This window comes from Canis aureus, chromosome 3 (genome assembly GCF_053574225.1).
Source record: "Canis aureus isolate CA01 chromosome 3, VMU_Caureus_v.1.0, whole genome shotgun sequence".
Lineage (NCBI taxonomy): Eukaryota > Metazoa > Chordata > Mammalia > Carnivora > Canidae > Canis > Canis aureus.
The window spans coordinates 71,062,431-71,085,510 of NC_135613.1; the positions used below are offsets into that span (position 1 = coordinate 71,062,431).

Here is a 23,080-nt window from a genome sequence, read left to right on the forward strand (position 1 = left end):
AGGGAACCAAGAGGGAATGGGATTAACTCAGATACATATACAAATACATTTACAAATAAAACCTGAATGGAATTGGGAGATTTTTTTTCCATGTTAAACTAACAAGCTATTAATCCCCAAATCAGATTTCTGATTTAATTCTGTGGCTCTGTAACTGTATATTTTTGGAAATGTACCCAAGAGTAATAAATGTGAGAGGGCAAGACATCACTTGGCTGAAAGGTCAAAACAATTTCCATAACTTTACTTTCTCAGACAATCACACCACCTAAACAACAGCCCCTTGGCCTTTTACAAGTACTGCTTAGCTCATTAACATTCATCCTATGGACTGAGAGAGAAATCAGAAATACGGCAGGGCTCAACAGATCTCAACCTGCACGCGGCTAAAATAAGCTGCACGAGGGAGTCCTCTCTGGGGATAGCTGCTTTCCAGACACATTTGTATAGTCTCGTTCTCATCACAGATCTTTCTCTTATGTCTCTGAAAGCCACGTGGCATTCAGAACCTCTTAAGAGAGCCTTCTTGTACACCAGTGTACACTGCACACTGTGAGCTGGTAACCCTTTCTGGGAAGCTAAGTCACTTGCCAGAGGACCTAACTTAACAGGCCCAAGAGCTCCAGCTGACCCCTGCAAAGTTATACCGTTCTATTCTCGGACTTGCTAGTGAAGGAGATGTTCAAAAGCAAAACGGTGTGGAGGTTTCCAGGTACTGGTAACTGGACCGGGAAAGTAGTCACTAAAGAGAGGCAGAAACGGACAGGATAAACAGGATGACCTTGAATGAAGACTGGCTTGCTGGGCAGAAGCAAGGGCTCCTGGCCACCCTCCTTGGAGAGCTCTGGACTACAGCTTACACTAAATACAACCACTGGGTGACATATGCAAATCTATTATTTTTGGTGGTGTAACACATAAACACAGAGCTGGCCAGTGAAGTTTATTACAAACACAAGATACAAACAAACAAACAAATCAATGAAAACAAACGCCAGGAGAAGGTTATGTGACTGAAAACATAGACAGCCAAAGATCTGTTCCCTTATATTTCACATTTGGAAACAGCAGAACTTACGGGGTTCCTGGTTGGGAAACTTCTGTGATTTTTACCTAGGAACCATTCTGGGGTGAGGATAAATTTAAAGCCCCAAATCTGGACTGAAATGTAACATTTGCTTATAGGTTAATCTCTGATCCACGGAAGGACTACATTTTCCATGCACTGCTGACTTCTGCCCATTAATTAAGGAGAAGCAGAATGCCTGTTGGCCTATGTGGAAGGTTTTGGGTTTTTTTTTTTTCCCTTGTGTCATTTACAAGCACACGGAGAGGGTCTATTTTTTAGCACAGTGCGCTAGGAGTTTTACATGCTCAACTTCCATTAATAATAAAGAAAGTGTTGAAAATCTAATCCACTCTTGCCTCTTTTCAGTACCATGGACTTTTAGTTAAATGCTTTTTTATGTTACTAATGGCTGTTTCTCGGTTGCCAATTACTCAAAGAAATTAGGAAGAGCAAGCTAAGGATTTACTGTACCTGGAATTTATATTAAAAACACACACACACAACATACTAAGCCATAGAAAATGCACCCTCAATTTTGATAACTGATTTTCCCAATTTACTCCTCAGGTTCCTGGAGAAACATCTACCATCTACTTATGGGTACAGCTGCCACGGTTACCTTAATAGCTAGTTGAAAAGGTAAACATTAATCTTGTTTGTATTATACAGAAAAATGTCCTCCTCTGTTGACACATGCAGTATTTATAGGCATATTATCTGACTGTGGGGCAGCTGAACTATCTTCATGCCCAGCCTACAAACCACTCCGGCAGTCTCCATGTCAAGATCGATCCCCTTCGTTTGCCCTGAAAGAGCTCAGGTATGCTCAACAGGTGGACTAGACATTTCTGGGATTCCAGTGGTGCCTGTAGAACTCAGGGAGCTTAAATTTTCCTAGGAAGATCCTGACTACAATGTGAGTATGTCAAAATCCTGCACAATCCAGATGGCTGACTGAATAGCCCAAAGCTCATCATTTATATTTTAATTATGTTCATAAATCAAACGTTATAACCCACCAAAGCTTTTCTGAGACAGACCCAGACTCTAAGATTTATTTTTAAGTAATGAGGTAAGGCCCAGTACATTTTCTGGGTGATCATTTTACGCCTCGATTGGTGTTGTAAGGCACAAGGCTACAAGCCAGATGACACTTTCTACCCAAGTGCAATAACTGCCCAGAAATGTATCGCCCAGAATGGCTTAATGTCATTATAAAATGGAACCGCTATATAAAAATAAGAAAAATAGTTAGGTCTGTGCACTTATGGAACATTATAGTTAGAGAGATGGCATCACCAACAGCCAATCAATTAGGTCGAGGGATCTGAGGTTTTCATAATAGTGTAATTTCTAAAAAACCCTATGAAAGACATTTAGCAAGACTCTTAGAGCAGACAAAATTCATTCATTAGTCAGTAGCACAGAGGGTTAAATGCCAGGAGGCCTTAGGTCACACTGCAGGAGCAACCAATTAAAAAAATAATATTAGAAAGACATTCCAATTTGATGAGACTTTCTTTAAATGTACTTTGCTCTCTCTATAAAGGGAAAAATATATATAAAAGGAAACTCTTAAAGAGGTTAGAATGGCTTGCTGGCAGATTACAATTGATTTCATGCCAGTCTGACCTTGTACCACGTTCTGTGATCTTTCCAGAAGATGAAGCTCGAGACTCTGTAACCTGTATTCACTTGCCTATGTAAATGAAAAGTCATCATCTCCTTCTCTCTAGATCACAACATTAATGTAGCAGGTTTGAAAAATTATTTATTAAAAAAAATAAAAGGGCACTTTGCAATTTCCTTTCACCTAGGAGGTCATTGTTGCCTTTTCCTAGACAGGAGTAGAGCTGAGGCAGGAGGAAGACACCAGATATCCCAGCATGAAACTTATCCCAGGGGCTCCTGACACTTCCCCAAACCCACTCCCACTCCCACAAATTTCTATATCAAAGAATGTGGGCATCCAATGTCCTTCGATACATTGACTGCAACTAGACCCAAGGGTTTGGGTGCAAATTTGGTCTTGCAACTGCTTTCGGGACACAGGGTCTTCAAGGCCTTCATTGGATTCTGTCCAATATTCCAAATATCTGTTAGAGTGGACTGGATGCCTGTGTAGCAAATGCTAATGGACCCCTACCAGGGAGAACTCAAAGGTAGCGAGCACTCAGATGTATCAGAATGGCGGGGAGAAGTTTGGGTCTGGGCCTGTACATTCAGGTGGGGAAAGCATCAACTGGAGAGTCTTTGTCAATCATGGGGCATTACTGCAGGTTGGAGGAACATGACAATGCGGCGATTAACCTGAGATTTGGTGAATATTAGTTTTTTTTTTTTTTTTTAAAGCTCAAGGCAAGAATCGGCCCCGCGTCATATGGCTGTCTGGATTGCTGGGAGAGGCCAGCTTTACACCGAAGGAAGACAGTGTCCAGTAGCAGGAGGTGACTGAGTCTGGTTCAAGAACAGTCACACCGAGCTTTCAGAGGAGTTCCACATCCTGCAAGATTTATTTTCTAATGTCATCATACATTCACGAATAATTTTCACTACCATTTATTTTGTTTGTTTGCAAGGTGAAGGACCCTCTGCTGTTATATCTGTTGTCTGAATCCGAGCACCACCACCACCACAATGCAATTGTGCTTCTAGAGGAGGGTAAGCTATTAGGAGTGGGAGGGGTCAAATCTGGTGGGAGATGCAGGACCAAAAAGCACGTGCCACATCACTCCAGTAGAACGCAATTTCTTCCTGTTGCAACTTGCAAGTAGTTTTGTGGATACTGAAATTGCTGTTTACCCAACAGAATCAAATTTTATTCTGTGATGTTGCAACAGAAAGTTATGTCTCCAGTGCTTTTGAAATGGGTAGCACACTTACAGAGCACTCTTCCCTATTTTTGAGAAATCTTTAAAATTTTAAAGTGAACACTGGACAAGAAAAGCCTTCTAGCATGATTTTCTCCATAGGAAAGTTAGCTCTGTAAGAAGCAAAGTTTTTTGTCTTTTGTATCCTGGTCCCTGGGCACATACAGTAGGCACGCAATACTTGCTTACCAAGTGAATGAATGCATAAGAAAGTGGAGAAATACCAGAAGGGCATGGACTCCTATTCCAAGTGTGACTACTGACTTTAAAAAAAATTAGATCATGGAATATATCTTAACCTTGTCACAAGATAAACTGGGCACATTAAAATTTTTGAGAGTTTATTTGAGCATTCATGGATTCAAATAGGGCAACACCAAACTGAAAATGCTCCAGCCACCGGAGCTAGGCGCAAGGTTTTTACAGAGAAGACAAGGAAGCAAAGCAAGGGCTATTATTTGATTGGCTGTGGCTTAAGTAGTTGCCTCATTTGGGGAAAGCCTAGCTGGCTGTTCGTAATTGGTGGTGGCTTCAGCTTCATTTTCTTGGGAGCCTGGGGACTCTGGTTGAGGTTTTGGTTTGCTCCCGTAGGCGACCCGAGGCATAAGAGTCACCCCAGTCTCCTGGCCTCCCTGTTGAATCACTTCAACAGCCCTTAGGGCAAAATATAATCATACCATTGTTCTGGAAGGTCAATCCAGCTCCCAAAATTTGAGGTTCAGCCCAGGTGTTCTGATTTACATGCTTCCATTTCACTACGCATTTATTTAGTATTTCTGGTGTATCTCTAAGGTGGGATCTTAGGGGAAATCATAAAGGATGTTGTCTGACCACTCATTTTAGATTTTCAGATTTTAACTTCACAACCATTTAACCTTCCACAGAATTGAAATATGACCTTGAGTTAAAAACATTAGGAGAACTAGTTTCACAGTGGAAATGCTCAATGTCCACAGCCACAGAGACGTATCTTCCCCAAATACATGAGGTCAGACAGCAGATGTGGACAGACTGTCCTTAGTAAGGGGCCTCTATCTACCGAGAGTGACTTCAGAAGGTAGGGATGGTGGCTTTCTCTTCCCTGACAGCTCGTGTCATTCAAACAGACACGGCCTGACACTCACTCTTTCAATATTGGTCCCTCAGCCTCCTGCCCCACTGGTGCTGCAGAATGCTCCATGCACAAGCTATGGAGTCAATAATATCAAGAATGTGGCCCCGCCCCTGCTCTGTGATAACGCAGCAAATGACAGCTTAAACATTCGTTTCAATCAGGGGGTCTCCATGAGGAATAACAAATACTGAAATAACTTCCCCGAAACTCAATTCATGGCTTTAAAAAAATAAAAGGAAGGGAGAGTGGGAGGAAGAACGTATTCTGTTCAAAGACGAGACTGGAGATCAGAGAGAAACAGGCCAAGTCGGGAAACACCAGCTATTATGCTTTGAAGAATACAATCTGGGAAGAGAAATGATGGGGGGAGGATGGATACGGGAGCTGCTCTTGGAAACGATGTCTCATCCTTCACTCCAAGCAGAAAGACTTTCCTATTTCCAGGTTTTCCTCCCTCCTTCACTGCAGGGCACTGTCGATACCAGAGAAACATTTATTTTGGCACAGATAGAGAACAGGTTTTGATCATCCCCTCAATGCCCAATTTCCCCCCAATTGAGGGAATGAAAGACAAAATCTAGTCTTCTCTGGACCCTGGATGAACAGGAAAATGGATTTACAAAATATCTGCTTATATGAAGTCAATAAAACTCATTTTGAAAATGATGCCTACGTACGCAATTAACCATCAGATGAATAATCAGAGGAGGGAAGGTATTCAAACATCCATCTCTAGAGTCTTTGTTTTCATTCCCCCTTTCAAAACTCATCTCAATCTCTCGTTTTCTCTCTCTCTTTTAAACAAACATGCACACACACAAAACCCTCACAAGATGAGGATTTTTGCACAACATTTCAAAGAGCAGGGCTGTGATGGGGGCGAGCAAAAGACACACAGCAGCAATTCAAGAGCTTCAGATTCACCTCAGTCCAGAGTGAGGCTTTTCCCACTTTGCACAGCAATCTGAATTCCATACTGAGGGTCACAGCTCTTCTTTGAATTCCCAGCTTACGTCGCTATGTGTTGCCACCTTGATGCTATTTAAACAGTTTTCTTTTAACGCTCAGACAGTGAACTGTTCTCCTTTAAACAGGCTTTTATTTGACAAGAGTACGTTCCTTCAGATCTGAAGCTCCACTAACCGTGCTACAATTGTACCACGCTCTGCTATAATCAACCATGTTGTAAATTTGAGCAATGCTACGTACACAGACACGCAGAAGGAAAAAAATGCACAGAAGGAATTTAGGGTTATATAGCTCAGAACATTAAAGGCAAAACTGTTCTCTGCCTTGCATCCGAGGCACAAGAGCTTTGAATTCTAGCTTCCGCGCATAATTATTTTCTGTTTTAAACATTTAGCTGTGTGCTGCCGTAGCCTTGCTGAGCCTCACAATGAAAGCTGGAAAACTAAGAGCCCTACTGTATGTTCTTCATTCCTAGCAACGTTCCTATGAGAAAACCTTATTAATGAGCTTGCAAACGAGCACCCAACAGGGAAATGTCACAAACAAGAGCGGCTAATGCCCCAGAAAATCAAATAACTGAACACTTGGCTGATTGTGGTGCTTTTCATATTTATAATAAAAAAAGAGGGGGGGCTTTAATTCACTAATTCTGAAGGGGTCAACACCTTGCTGAACAAAACAACTCATTTATTTATGTTCAGAAATCTCCAGATGATAAATTACATTGATGTTAATCACTCCAATGCATGCTACACAATTAATATCTGTACTCACCAAGAACTTAAAGATTATTAAAAGTATGACAGCATACACATCTGGCTGATTTTTCACATAATTGGGCACAACAATTTCTCCTGGTACCACAAATAAGGGTCCTCACAAACAAACACTGCAAAATTCTGTGTTCAATTAATTAGGACTTAAATCCACAAGACAAAAGCAATTCCAAGTTGTAGCTCAAGCCTTGTCTTCTAGGCAGGATAGGAACACTCCACTTCACAGCTCATCCTTTCCCCGGCAGATTTAAGGTATGCTGTTTAACGATACACAATGAAGGTCTCCGTTGTTTCCTTTTTAAAAAATATCTTCTCAAAACAATGTAGTTTAGGGCACCTGGGCGGCTCAGTGGTTGAGTGTCTGCCTTTGGCTCAGGTCATGATCCCAGGGTCCTAGGATCGAGTTCCCTGCAGGGATCCTGCTTCTCCCTCTGTCTATGTCTCTGTCCATCTCTGTGTCTCTCATGAATAAATGAATAAAATCTTAAAAAATAAAACAATGTAGTTTATACAGAACACAAATTCACTATCTGTCACTTAACCCTGTTCACATCCTGGTTAACAGCCATTGGTCTTAGATGAGGCAGAGAATGGTTTCCAGAAGGCTTCATGGAGTCAAGTGGGCCAGGACTGAACCAAGTGGGTATAATGAATAACCAGTTCCATCAGGTTAGAGTTCCCCCAAGGTAGTCTTATTTACCCAAAAAAGAGTTGTTCTTAATCTGAGGTTCATAGATGAGTTCAGTATTTTCTGGTGATAATCTAATGCTTATAAATGATATTATTAAAAAAAACTTTTTTAGGTAATATACAAAAGGACATTAAAAATAAAAGCCATATATTTATTTTGATGTTTATTAAACATAATACACAGAGCTAAATAAAATTCCTAATTTGATGTTTTTTTCCACAGGTCTTTGTTAGGGAAAAGCAATAAAGTGACTTAAAAACAAATTCTAAATGAGTTCATTTAACTCATTTAACTGTGTGGACAGCCCATGGATCTGGGAAAACTAGTCCTTGAATAAATGGAGTTAGAATAACTCTGTAGGATAAACAGACTCCTTAAACTGGAAGTAAAACATGGTGGCTACGTGATTCTGTTCATCTTCTTCAGATCTATGGGACTTTTAAATGGGTTTTAAAGGAGGTTAAGATCAACTGATGCTAAGGGTTTGGGCTAACTACAAAATGAGGGTCTAGTGCTCCTCACAGAGTACCCAAAATTCCATCTCCACATAGACTGCTAAATCTCATGTGTTTAAGGATCTCTCCTCATTGCCATCAAGACGTGGTGCTGCTTGTCTGCAGAGAGAGTGTGCCGTGAGAGGGATGGAATTGGAACCACTGGCGAGGGCCAATGACCAACAAAGCCCTGGTGCCCAAATGCATGAGGCTTTTTTGTTATTGCAAAGGTGTTCAGGAGAGTAATGCTGGTGGGAAATGATGTCGAGGACCCCAGTCGTGTCTGGAGGAGCTACTTAAAGAATTCCTAGTTGAGTCCATCATGTTGTCAGTAGTGCTCCAGGAATGGAGGGTAGTGTGAACTATCAGGTGACTTTCCTGAGCACAGAGTTATATTTAAGATGTCAAAGAAGACTCTAAATTCCCATTCAGATTAATATAATGGTTGGTAATTCTTGACCCTTTTTTTTACGTAAGAAGACTTTCTCTTTATGTACATTCTGAAAAATGAAGTATCAAGAATAAAATATCCGCGTGGCTCACTTTGGATAAAAAAACCAAAAACACAAAACAGTAGTCTCCCATAAAAAGGTGCTGAGTAAGGGACAGGTGAGACTAGGTAGAGAGAGACAGGTAGGGGGCTCTGTTACCAAGCTCACAGAAATCCCAGATGTGCAGAAAAGTTATAGACAAGATATTAACCAGAAAGAAGGGAATATAATAAATCTATCTTGTTTGTTCTAAATACAGACAAGATACTGTCTTGTCTAGTATTTACAAATCTACCTTGTCTTAAATGTTATAGATGAGATATTTACCAAAGTTTCCTGGTTAGTTTTCTATAAACGACCAACCATAAAATCCTTCCGTGGTAACCCATCCTGGACCCCTCTCACTCTAGAGGGCTTTCCTTTCTGTTCTCACCTTCCCTTAATAAACTTTCACTTCATTTCACCCTATTGCCTGTGAGAATGAATCTTGGATTCTGTGAGACAAGAACCCTGCAACAGTACTGTGTTAAGAGTTAAAAATGATCAATAGGTGTGTCTTTGTTTTTGGAAGGCATTGGTCACTTCCCTGTGGCTGAAGCAGAACTCTAAGATGCAAATGGATTCAGATATGGAGCTTTATTCCTTTTTCTTAGAAGGACAAATCTCTTGAATCTACAGAATACGGAAGACAAGACTTAAAAAGATCATTATCAAGTCTTCCAAGAGGTATGAGGTACAGTATTTAAAATATTTTACATTTGGAGGTGAGTGTAACTTCAAGGTGGGTGGGGCTATACTATGTGGAAGATGCTCTGGGGACACTGGAAGAGTTTAGGGGTGGAGACTGGGTGAATGTCTACTCAGGTTTCACAAAGGAGTTAATGTATTATTAAAGCTAATGGGCCCCTACAAGGAAAGTTAATGGATATTAAGTTTGCTTAAATGAATTACATATTAACAAAGTCACAAGAAATCTACTATCTGCCAATTTAGATAATATCTGATCATTTCTGTTTTCCCATTATAGGGACATTACACCACAATAGTTTTAGTGATATGAAAATTATAAGCATGATGCCCATAATGAAGCTACATAATGAAGGAGATGAAATGAATTAACAAGAAAAACCTGCATTATGTAATGTTAAATTGAGCCAAACTCACAGAGTAAGAAAAGGTTAGAATGGGACTGGTGTCTCAGTAGCAACTTTTTACATTTAATTTTAGTCAAAAGGTGGAAAAGCAATTAGAAGCCACTGTTTACACCTTTCCCTGGCCCCTGTTTTGCACAGGCAATGTGCTTCACACATGTGCTGAAGACTATAGTGGGCTGAACGGTGGCCCTCAAAAGATATGCTCACTTCTTAGCCCCGGAACCTGTGAATATAGCCTTATTTGGAAACAGAAGTCTTTGCGGATGGCATCAAGTTCAGGATCTTGAGATGAGACCATTCTGGATTAGCTGGGAGGATGCTAACTCCAACAGTAAGTGCCCTTATAAGAGACATGAAGAGAAGAGAAGGCAAGCCCGTGGTGAGACAAAGCAAGAGACTGGAAAGACACGGCCACAAACCAAGGAATATCTGGGACCCCCAGAAGCCAGAAAAGGCAAGGAAAGCTCTCGTCCTAGAGCCTTGAGGAAGTGTGGCCCTGCTAACCCCTCAATTTTAGTCTTCTGTCCTCTAGAACTATGAGAGAATACATGTGTCATGTTAGGCCACAAAGGTCGTGATAATTAGTTATGGCAGCCGTAGGAAATTAATGGAAGAATTCATAGATGCTAATGCTTTGCCTTTGTCAGACACTCTGTGGTTGCCTTTCCAACCAAATTCTTCCAACATTCCCACTACGCACACTCAAATATCACCTCCAATTTTTCAGAGGCTCAGTTACAGAAGCCTTCTGATAAAAAGCAGAGACATTGGCTACTTGGCCACGACTCTGCTGCAAGGATGGTTTTGTGCAGAAAACATTTTGGCAGGCCGTAGAGTCCCGAGAGAAAATAAGGAGAGTGTCTTTACTTCATTGGGCACAGTGAGGACACAATCTCACTCACCATGATCTAGCTATTATTGATGAAGCCATTGAGATTGTGGCACTGATCCCAAAGACTTCCACTTTTAAACTCATTGCTATACTTTAAGCTAAAAATGGAAGAGAACATGCAATTTAAAACAAAATGCTGGTGTAGAATGGGAATAAAAGCCCCTCTACAAAAATTTAAAAAAAGTTTGGTATTTCTGCGGGGCCTAAGAAAGTGTCAGGGACTACTCTAGATTGTGAAGTTGACATAGAAATGATTATACTCGATATTCATAAAATACAATTAGCTAAGTCATGTGGCAGAACAGATTGGAATCATTTTAAAGTTCTACAGTTGGGTTAAATGTAGTATTTTGAAAATCCTCATTGGCATGCTGTAATATGGCAGTGTTTCAATAAAATAATCCTTTGATTATTTTACTACTAAGACAACAAGATATAAACTCTATCTATTCTATATAAAACATATGTATTCAATAAGTGGCTTCTGAAATATTTGTAAGCCACTGCTACTCTATGTCCTCAGGATAAAATACTCAGGTGCTGCTATGATTTGAATGAAGGTTTGTGTCCCTCCCTCCCCAAATTCCTATGTTGAAATACCAGCATCTGGTGTGATGATATGAGGTGGTGGGGCCTTTGAGAGGTGCTCAGGTCATGAAGGTGGAGCCCCCATGAATGGGATCGGTGCCCTTGTAAAGCAGCTCTGGAGATCTGTAGTGCCTTCTGCCCTGAGAGGACACAGCATGAAGGCAATGGCTATGACCCAGGAAGGGGGGGGCTTTCTCTAGAACAGAACCACGCTGGTACACCTTGATTTTGGACTTCCTAGCCTCCAGAGCTGTGAGGAATCAATTACTGTTGCTTATAAGCTACTCAATCTGTGCTGCTTTCTTACAGTAGCCTGACCGGACTAAGACAGGTACTCACACTGTACTTCAAGGTACCGCTGAGTCTGCAAGTTTCCGGTGACGGCAGGGTGCTCCACCTGACAGATCACTGGAACCCCGTCATCCTCCTTATGCACCTTCAGCATCAGCTGACTGGTCACAGTGTACATGTCTGACCACTCCTCCACCTCCGATTTGCCTGGGGAACACAGAATATACCAAGAAATCAGAGTTAAGTGAATCTCTGTCACTGTTTCAACAGACTCCTCTCCCCGCCCCAACAGAGCTATTTTAACAAGATGATGGAAGTCACTGGGATAAGGGTAAGCAGTGGGTAGATAACAGACAAAATTATAATTTTCTACTTTTCAACCTTGTAGAGGATATATGTAAGCTGTATTTCTACCCCACATAATATATACTATTTTTATTTAAATATATTACATATGTTGTCTTCTATCTTAAAAACCTCCCACAAAAAGGCAGCTGAAAGTTGAACCACTTTGCCATCTGACTGCTTATGGCATTCTGGAGGAGGAAAAGAGAAGAGCTTTTCACCCCTACCACCATCTGAACTTGAAACATCTAGTAGGCTGTCATGCAGTTTAAAAATTCCAGGACATCATCCAAATCTCCAAAGTAATTCAATCAGGAATAGAGATATAAACAGCCCCCTCTGCCCACCCCCATCAGAAACAATTAAGAGGGAAAGTAACTAAATGGATTTACATAATTGAAATTGTAATTGAAATGTTTAAACTCTGAGACTTTTGGAAGACCACAAAAAACACAGTGGCAGCGGGTAGAGCAAAGTAAGATAGAGGCTTCAGGCCAGATGGGAGACATGTCCAAGAACACCCAGAAAAGGAGGGAGGAGGCTTCCGGATGGGATGAATAGGCCAAGGCGGCCTCTTTCCTGAACTCGGCACTCCCCGGGACATGGTGCACCATTAACTTTCTTTTAATGTTTTGTACTTATCGGTACACATCTAATGGTTCAATTCACTTAGAAAAGCAGAGGGGAAATGAAAAACTCCTTCCTTCTAAAACCATACCTAGGAAATAGGAGATTAAAACAGAGCAAGCTTTTTGAAACTTAAGCTGTTATATATAGATTTGTCTGTTTCTAGATATAGATTTTTATATCCCCTTTCTAAAAGGCCTTCTTCTTGTCTTCCTGGCACTCTTGATTTATTCCACAAGCACACACAGAGCACTTACCTTGGCCCAGATACTCACTACGTGATTTACCAACATTCATTCACTCATTTCATCTTCCTAAGAATCCCATAAAATCTGTAATATCAATATCTCCGTTTCAGCAGAGATTGCTAAACACAGCTGGCATTCCTGGCAAATGACCAGAGTTGTTTGGCCCCTGGTACCACTTGCAAGGCAATCTTGAAAAGGAAGGGGTAGGAATGCCCACACACATGTTAATTTAGGATGACAGACACAAAAGGGTCAACTAGGGGACAGGCTGTGGCCCACGCGATGGCTAAGGTGGCAGATATTTGAAGGTACAGGAATCAAACCTGGGGCGGCCTAGGCCGAGGGAGAGAGGATGGGGAGTAGCGTTAAAACATCGGCCTGCACCACTATCACGAACTAGAAGCTTTGCAAAAGAACAGGCTGGTGAAACGTGCAAGTGAGTTAGAGAGTCCACGATGAGAAAAGGGCCTTCAAATCCATAATTAGGATATAATCCTTACTGCACTTAGCATGCCTGACCCTGCAGGAAAGCACACAGTCAGCAAGCTGACAGCATAGTAACACATGTTAGAATAACTTGGAATTCACCATGAAGACTGTTAGACTTTTAAAAAAAATTTTAAATTTTTTTAACATCTAACATGAGAATTTGAGGTGCTGATCCCCCCTAGGTCACAAGGTGAATGAGAACTGAGGTACAACACGGACAGCTGGAGTTCAGGGGATACCTCCAACAGTGGCTCTTCCTAATATAAAGAGTTCTAGTTCTTTCTGAGCATCTGAATAAAAATCGAGAAATACCCATCATCACAAACCCTCAAACCACAGGAGGAGGATATGCATTAGACTCAATAAAATGCCTTTATGCTTTGGCTTCAGTTACATTTGGTAAATGATAAGAAACCCTATCGAAGTGGACATTTTTGCTTTAGGGGCATGTTTTGCATGTATGTTTAATTTCCACCAAGGTGTACCCCCGCTGGAATCAGGTGCCCATCCAGTACTTCAGGACAGGGCAGCCTGAACCTCACCTTTTAGCTCTTTGTTCCCTTTGAACCACCTGATGGTTGTGGCTGGTTTGCTGGCCATGGCGGTGCAGTTCACTTCAATCTCCTCACCTTCCACCGCTGTGTCTTTCTGGATATCGATCATCAGATTGCGTGGTGGGACTACAAATTAAACACATGTGCTTTTTAAACACAGAATCCATTTCTGCACATAGCCTTCTTTTCATTAGAAACGAGCACCACTGCTATCAAAAAGAGGAGACAACTAACAGACATTCCTGATGGGAATTTAAAACGAACTGCCACCCGAGGGGAAAAAAAGAAGTACAAAGTCATCATCAAAGAACGTGAATTATATGAAAGTTGTTAATTTAGAATTTCTCTCCTACAGTTATCTTGTAAAATGCCCAGCTTCCCACTCCTAAGTCATGAGTGACCGAGTTATAACAGTAGTGGTGTTAGTTATCAATCGGTTAATAGAAAACTAATCAGAATACAGATATAAAAGACAAGGATACTAATGAAATTATCCTTATCTGGAAGGATATGAAACGACCAGTTCTCCCTGAACTCAACCTTTGGGTTTCAATCTTCATATGAAAGATTTTAAAGACAACTAGTAAAAATCAAAAACTTGGGAGTCCCTTAAAAGAATCACTCACCATAAACACATGGAAAACTTGTGCTTAGAAACAGTTTCATTCAGTTTCAAATTATATGCAGAGAACTGGAATACAATCACGTCCTCCAATGGATGGGGTAGTAATAAAATCCACTGGATAGGAAGATGTGGTAAGATAGGACATGCCAGTTAATTTGCTCTAATTTTTCCATGTTCTGAAATCTAATGCTTCAGATTTTAGGAAGCAAAGGTGAAAAAGACTATTAAGTGCTTGCAAGTCCATTTGATATGTCAGAATTAAAATCACTCTTCTTTAAGCCTATTAAGCAAATGCAGTGAGATGGTCAGCATAAAATATTTGGGGGCTAAAATGCTGAATATCAAATCTAGAGTATGTAGGATGATGAGGATGGCAAGAAAGCATGTTATCTTTTATGAAACTGAGTTGACGGTGAGACTTCACATCAGGTGTAACCTTACCTCAAGATGGAGCTTCTTGAAATAAAAATCAGTGAGAATATGGAATTCAGCACAGCGAATCTCAGACTATGTGCCCTGACCACCATGAATAAGCAAAGACAGTTCTGAGACTTATGATTAATAAGTTTCTCAACTCAGAAGAGAAACAAGAAATTAAATATGTATAAACATGCCATCCTGATGATCAAGTTGAATAATAAATCTCTGATACTGCTTCAATAAATTATGGGATTAAACCATGTATTTGGGATTTCCAACTGTTGGAGTCCAATGTAAAATTCTGTGTACAGGAAGACTTTTACATTGAATTGAAGCACTTTGAAAATTCCTACAGAGAACGATGGAAAAGGAAAATGATATGTTGCATATGTTTCTCAGCAAGACAGTATGTGGGGTGTGCGTGTGTGGAGGGGCAACTATTAGAGCAAAAGTGGGCCTATTCTTTGTTCCCTGTGTAAAAGGAAAAGAACACATTTGCTCAACTGCATGTGTTGCCAAAGTGATATGGCCAAAATGAGTAGTTAAACATGGCAAAGAACTACCCTGACTTACATTTAAAGAAAAAAAAAAGCATAAAGAGATATAGTCTAACATCCAATTTGGAGTTGCACATCTGCCAGCATTTTAAGAGACACAGAAAGGCAGTGACAAAAGTAAATGGGACGACTTAGCTCGCTATTTCCTGAATGTAGATATTCTTGCCAGATGACAATCAGAATGGTTATAGATTTTCATCACACACACCTCGAGAGTTGGTAGGGAATACACAGAGACTACAGGTTTTGGACCAACAAATACTACCAAATTCTGAGTGCGGTTATCACAGAAATATTGAAACAAAATGCTATTGCGAGAGCAAATGTCAGAAAAAGACTGCCCAAGCCTGAAGAAAATAAGATCTTTGTGAGCTAAGAGGAACAAAGTTGAGAGGCAAGACGACGAAACCACCAAAGAATAAAGACCTAGGAATATGCACCCTGCCACACACACACGGAGGAATCAAAGTCAAACAACAATAATTCCTGTCAAGGTTCAGACAAAAGTAAAAGTAGAGTGATGAAAATCATTTCTGGGGGTCCCTGGATGGCTCAGCGGTTTCATGCCTGCCTTAGGCCCAGGGCATGGTCCTGGGATCCCAGGATGGAGTCCCACATCGGGCTCCCTGTATGGAGCCTGCTTCTCCCTCTGTCTGTGTCTCTGCCTCTCTCTCTCTCTCTCTCTCTCTCTCTGTGTCTCTTATGAATAAATAAATAAAATCTTAAAAAAAAAAGAAAAAAATCATTTCTGATGTTGGAATCTGCCATGATGCCCAATGAGAAATGTGACTGAGTGCGGTGACTGAAGAGATAGTATTCGGTCTAAGGAAATTCAAACCGAGTAGGGGAGACTCAGGGAAAGTGGTCCTCTTTGGATAGGACAAAGAGGGCAATGGAGTCCAATGGATTTCAGCTTGCTTGGGTAAGTCTGGAGAAAAACCTTGATGGTGGCTCTGTGGTGACCTGGGAATCGTGACGGGAAGAAATCCAGGAGTTGTTAGAAGGTTCTGGCATGTAGCACTGTCAAGTCTCAGTGGTACCCAGCCTCTAGCACAGGCTTTGTTAGGCATTTGTTTCCTGCGTGTTCCTGAGTTTCTTTTCGTTCATTCTCTCCTTGTTCGTGCTGGGCCTCTGAAGACAGCTCAGCTCACCTTATCACAGGCTTTTCCTACCCGCTGTTAGCTGTTCCTCCTCAGTGGTATTTCTCTCTGTAAGATGGAGGTGGGCATGGAGACGACTGTTTGGCATGCTCTTTCTGCATTACCACTAACGTTTGCTGGCTCAAAGGAAGGAGATGGAAGAGCACACATATAAATGAGGCCAGGGGAACACCTAACAATGCCTGTTAGATCTTGTTTGGAGGCTCAGAGCCTGACCAGCAGCAATCCTCTCCGTAACAGATTATCTATTGTTTGGCATTGTCCATGCTGCTTCTTCCTCTCTTGCAACAGATATGACGTCAAGTTCCCTAACCCTTCTGGGGTTGGGGCGGGGGTGGGCGCCTATACTCGTGCTAGGTCCTCAGGTCACGTTCCTGAAGAGCTGACGTCATCTAACTTCATGGCTAAAGTAAATGTGTGGACAACTGCCACATCTTGGAAAATGAAACCAGTGCAGAAAAATAAAGGACTTATTTGTGATGGAGAAGAGCATCCTGAGAAAGAGTGGAGTGATTTTTTTCCCCCCAAGTCCACATTGTGGCCAGGGTTTCTGACTACTAAGATGAGAAGAAGAAACAGCCAAGTATAGTGGGAGTTGCGTGGTTTGCAAATCTAAAATCAAACCTGATAATGTGAGTCACAATGGTTTATTGATATTCACTATCAAGGTGATGTCTCGGATTTCTTTTTTTAAAAAAGATTTGACTTATTTATTTATGAGAGACACAGAGAGAGGCAGAGACATAGGTAGAGGAAGAAGCAGGTAGAGGAAGAAGCAGGTAGAGGAAGCTGCGGGGAGCCCGACTGGGACTCGATCCCAGGACCATGAAGTGAGCCAAAGGCAGATGCTCAATCACTAAACCACCCAGGTGCCCCATGATCTTTTTTTCAAGAGCAAGAAAGCTTTGGAAAATATAAGTGAGGTGATTTAGGTCTTTCTGGAAAAATGAGGCTGGACAAGAAAAACTTCAAGTTTATTTTGGCCTATTAAGTATCCTGTATTCCCTTCAACTCCACAACATCTGCTCTAATGCAAAAGTGGTTTGTAAAGTATAAAAATCCATTTGTGGGAAAAATGAATTAAAACTGCTACTAACCAGAGAATACACTTATACGTGCTCTACTAAACAGACACATTTAGTAAAAACTGCCTGCGGCCATTAATGAAAATAACCAAAGATGTATGTAAGGAGGTGCACACAGATGAAAACCTGAATGAAAATCACAGGGGAAAATACTAGAAAATAGCAAAGAAATGTCAGGGTTCTTCTCAGCTAACCTCAAATCTATAAGAGTGCTCATTATAAACATTACGCCTACAACATTAAAAAAATCAGCAATATCAAGATGAGTCACACGTTAATTACAACAAAAGAGGAGTCTTAAAGCTGATCAGTATGTGAAATCTCACTCCAAAACCCTTTAAAATAATTAGGTTCTCCTGTTCCTGGAATCTTAAGAGTGAACACTAATCTTAGAAGGACAGGACTGTAATAATATTAGCTGCTATTATCAGTAACTATATTTATCTTCAAGCGGTGTATTCTCTTTCTTGTTCCACTGTTTCCACGAATACTAGCATAAGAGAGTCCTACGCTACGATCTAGAGAAAGGAACAAACTCGCTAGTGAAAGGAGTGAATGGAGATCCTAAAAGGCACCTAAATGCATGCAAAAAATCATTGGAGAGTTTTCAGTTTTTACATGGATAAGATAATACATGTAATAGAACTAACAAATAACCATCTCTACGTCTTATAATTATGCTGAAATTTTTGCTGAATGCTTCAAACAACTAATAGACACATGCACTAAAATCAGCATCTTCAACCTATCAAGAAGTTTGACAGCTGTGTAAGTATATATGGAGTCCTTTTCAGAGAACCATAGATAGAAGCGAAGATGCTAATAGATCACTCTTCATTCATTAGAATATCTGAAAATTCTAAACCTTAGGAAAAAGGTTTGAATATATGAGTATCAGTGGAAATTGTCAGATTTTGGAATATGAAAGACTCAAACACTGATGACAACAATTTCACTCCGTCAAAGAATCCTAGAGTCAATTCCACAGAAAGAATATTAAATGAATACATAATATCTGCAGAAAGAGCATCTACTAATATTACTTTCAAGTATGTTTAAGTTAATGCTTCTATACAATACAAGCAGGAACCTATTACTTCTAGAATAATCAGACCTCCAACGGGATTATAGACATAAATGCCTCTTCAAAGTCTAGTGCTGTCATGCTGCCTCCCAAGCACCGGGTATATTCAGTCAAGCTGGCCCAATCCAGCATGTCCGAGAACAAATGTACCAGATTCTGGAAACTGACAGGCAGTCCTGTCACAAAAGATGTTCCCCTTCAGGGGAAAGTCACAAAACGGCAGCATTTGGGATTTTACTGAAAACAACCCAGGCTAAAAGACACAAAGGTTGTGAGATGGAACAGTAGGGTCTACCTCAAAGTCTATGATTCTAGACTTGTACCATGTGCTTTGTAACCCGGGCAAGATGGCTCATCTCTGTTATTATCATTTCTTCCTTTGAAAGATATTCATAGTCAAAGGTATATGTAGAAAAAACGCTCTGAAAACTCAGAATGCTGTAAGTATATTCCATTCCATGGCTGTTAGGCTTGGAAAGGCCATGGCCAATAATGGGTCAGTGGGTGGATGATGGTCAGCTTGCAATCTGCTTTATTGGAATGAGTCACTGGTTGCACAGTGTTTTCAAATACTTCTGAACAGTTAGGTGGACAGAAAACCTCAAGGCACACCTGCAAAATACCAAAATAACTCATCCCAGCAAAACCTTTTACGCTTATTATTGCTACAGGTCTAATATAGCGTAATGCTAAAATTAAAGCAGCCGTGTCCATCTGAAAGCCATCTATTGCTCAACACAGACCACAGTAGGAATTGCGTGGACTGATACGAAACAGGACTTCCTCAAATCAGTATCCCTCCTATCAAGAACATGTATGGAAGCACTAGGGACATGTTTTAGTTTAATGAATGAAAAAATATTTTCCCTTTTACAGCTGTGTTTAAACAAAGTAATGAGGCAGCAGCCCAAAATGTACATCCATAAATACATACATGTTCATACACACCAAGCAGAAACGTCCTTCATATTTATCTTTCCTCCTTAATCTTCATATCATTACACCGAAAAGCTGCACTCTGCCGCCTCAAATAGACTTTGATTCATCATCTTTCTGAAGGTGTAAATCAGAGATCTTGCCTCATGCTAGAGTGTACGTCCTTGAAAACTCAGTTTCAAAAATCAAAATCAGCTGGTGTTATGCACTGGTGTACACATTTGTCCAGAAGGGGACTAATTCAGACCACTGTCAACACAGGAATATCTGCTGACTGTATCAAAATCTAAATATGGAAACTTAGCTACTGGGATTTTCCTGAAAAATCACAATCTGGTGATTATAACGAAAGACATCCAACTCACTAGAAGTGTCCTTAGCAGCCTGTCAATAGTCCTTGCTTATTATCACCCTTCTCTCACTGGAAGCTCTCAATTCTGTTATGTCCAATGGTTGCAATTTGTGGCAAAGTGTGTGTTCATGGGGTATGATTTTTAAAGCATGATCTAGAGTATAAGCAATACACAAGGCAGTAAGTAAAGCCAAAGATAAGGAGATCAACAATATTAAATGAGATGTAACTCAGAAGGAAGAATCATTAAGCAGATTTGATAATCGAGCTCTGCCACAGGGTATGGATATAGCAGCCCACCTCCTCCTCTCCTGCACGGAGGGGGAAGAAATCCCGGCAGTTAGAAGCAATGGCATTTCATGTGGGGAGTGGTTCATTTGAGGGCTCTAAATTCTCTTGATCTTTGCTTCTAAAGCTTGAGGGTTGGAACTCAGGAGCAGGTGGGATCTACAGAGACTGCTGATTGCCATTCCTTAAGAGTGTTTGGTAAAATAGGCTATTTTTAAAATTTAGCAAGATGAGTGGTGATTCTTCCTAAAACAGGTTTGAAGAGCAAAATTTACCATTAACCTCTTCCTTGCTGCCAGAAGCCATCTGGTAGTAAGGGCCACCCTATTCCGTTTCCCAGGACACCACCCCACGAGTTTCTTACCCAGCACCGTGATTGTGGTGTAACTTTCCTGTGGGGGGTCAGTGTAGAGCTGGCAAAAGTATCTTCCTTCATCCGAAATTGAGACATTTGTCAGCGACACCTTGAGTTCACTGCTAGAAAAATTCAGCAACTGAAACCTGCTGTCCTTCAAAGCTGTGGAACAAAACACAGAGTTACTGATGAGGAGGAAGATGATAGCCCATCTTCCTTACCTAGGGAAGGGAGAAAGGAGAAAGGAGAAAGGGGACTCGAAAGGCCTCTATAGAGAAGAAGAATCGAGTACATCTGTGTGTACCTGTTGGGTCCTTCTTTAGACTTCTTGAACTACTATTTTGGGCTTTTGCAATAACTGCATGTAGACAAATAACCTTGTCCGAAAGGAAACTGACACACATGGGGGTCTGTGGGTGTATGTGCGTGCACACACACACACACACACAAACACACCCCACATGCTCCTTGCTGTCAGTTTCCACCACTTATTCATAAATTGTTTCAGATTTTTCTACTGCAGTTCAGTAAAGTGAAAAGAGAAGGATGGGGTGCCTGGGTGGCTCAGTTGGTTAAGTGTCTACTTTCAGCTCAGGTCACGATCCTGGGGTCCTGGGATAGAGCCCTGTGTCAGGCTTCCTGCAGAGCCTGCTTCTCCCTCTACCTCTCCTCCTGCTCATGCTTGCCCTCTCTCTCTCAAATAAATAAATAAAACCTTAAAAAAAACAAAAACAAACAAAAAACAGAAGGAAAGTGCAGGCTGTAAGCTCCCCCTTTGGGCACTGAAATTTCAGGGAGTAGGACCTACAGGTTTTTGAGTTGTCCCTCAAAATCTGATCTTAAAAAAAAAAAAGCAGTTCCAAATTACGAAAACAAAAATGACATTATTATTAATTTCAAAAACAAAATGGAATTAAAAAAAACCACTTCATAGCATAACAGCCCAATTTAATGTGGATGCACCTTTGCATTTGGTATGGTTGGAGGTAGAGTTGTCCAAAGTCCATAATCTAGGGCTTCCTAGAGCCTAAGACAGCCTACAGTTTTCTAACTACATTCAATTTCACAATAGAAAATGGGTGAGGAAGTAGGAAATCAGTCACCACCAAAGTAATGTATGTGGGCTTTTTATTAATTTCAAATATTCACTTTTAAAGTCCTTAGGTTAATTTTGGCAGAGGCGTGATTCATTCACAATGACAAAAATTCACTCTAAGAATGGCTGGCTCCTCTTCTTTTACTTCCCTTCATCTTCCCTCTTAGATGTTCCTTAGTTTTATCAACTCTTTCCATAGTTCGTGAATGTTCTAGGGCATTAGGGAGAATGTGAACAAGCAGATGTGAAGGGACATTCCTCGACATCTGCTTCAATTAGGTACCAATGGTCTCAAGGAGCTATTTTTTGAAAGGCCCGATTCTTGGTCCTTTTATGCTCTGAGATCCATTTGAACCATTCCTAGGATATACAATTAAGTTTCAATGATTAACTTTTGGGATATTACATTTAGTAAGATTTCAGCACGTGATAACCTCTCTCTACCAGAGGCTATGGCGATAAGAGATTTTGGTTTTGTCTGTATAGGCACGCATTATCTTGGAAACTTCCATCTTCAAACCAAACAGATTACCCTTCAGAATGCTGTATTTTCCTTGCCTTCCCCTATTTGAGTTGTTTGTGTCAGCTAAGTATTTGGGATTCAATTGCAATTCACCTTGAATTACTACAATCAATTCCTATTGCAAAGTAAGACTGCTTTACTTTTAAAAGGGACCATTCAAGGTTTCTATTAAGTAGAAAGATTATGATTGCATGTCTCTTCTTCCCTCTGAAGAATTGACTAAACTTTAAGCATCTAACATTAAATTTAGAAAAGAAGGCTTTGGCAATCTCTTTATCAAGACAACATGTAGGGGAAAAAAAGTTGCCACCTAACGCTACAGAGATGGAAACTTACGCCTGAAGTCCCTGAAATAAATGGTCTGCCTGTTGGGATTCAGCAGTTGAATCACAGAGTCATCACTCTTATTGACTTGGCAGCTGATGGTTGCGACTTCTCCCTCGATCACTGTCACATCTTTTGTAAACAAATTCTGTCCATCACCTTAAAAAAAAAAAGAAAATTTCCATCAATTAAAATTTGGTTAATGGTGCAGTTATAATGAGAGACAAGAAGGGTAATCAAAAATGGGTATTAAGAGCAACATTGGTGTGGTTCCCATCTTTCTTCCTCTGCAGGCCACAAAATGAGCCTGTTAATCCCAGAGAGATCCAAGGACAAAATGCAACTAAGCCTGGAATCAACAAGTTATCAACAGTCGTGATGCCAATGTCCCAGGCTCCAGTATCTTGTACCAGTTAAGGAGAGTGTTGGAAAGGTATGGAGAGGTCAGAGAGCTGACTTTTCTAAGAAGCTGCAGCTCTCACGAATGGAGTAGGGGAGAAGCATATACTCAACCTCAGTTCACATGCCCTTGAGTTAAGCTATTTGGTCGCCTCACAGAAAACTCAAGGTGCCACTTAATACAAGAAGGGAGGAGGGCTCAGTAAATAATCTC

General features: G+C 40.8%; 1 protein-coding gene across 17 annotated transcripts in view; it reads right to left on the reverse strand.

The window, feature by feature from the left end:
- CADM1 (cell adhesion molecule 1) overlaps window positions 1-23,080 on the reverse strand; it is a 324,893-nt gene that overhangs the window by 43,270 nt on the left and 258,543 nt on the right. For all 17 annotated transcript variants that reach the window (XM_077893622.1, XM_077893619.1, XM_077893620.1 and 14 more), the window contains 4 exons: window positions 22,480-22,626; window positions 20,534-20,686; window positions 13,651-13,788; window positions 11,448-11,606 (listed from right to left, as the gene is read on the reverse strand). In XM_077893622.1, coding sequence (XP_077749748.1) covers window positions 11,448-11,606; window positions 13,651-13,788; window positions 20,534-20,686; window positions 22,480-22,626 — 597 coding nt within the window. The remainder of the gene's footprint in view (window positions 1-11,447; window positions 11,607-13,650; window positions 13,789-20,533; window positions 20,687-22,479; window positions 22,627-23,080) is intronic.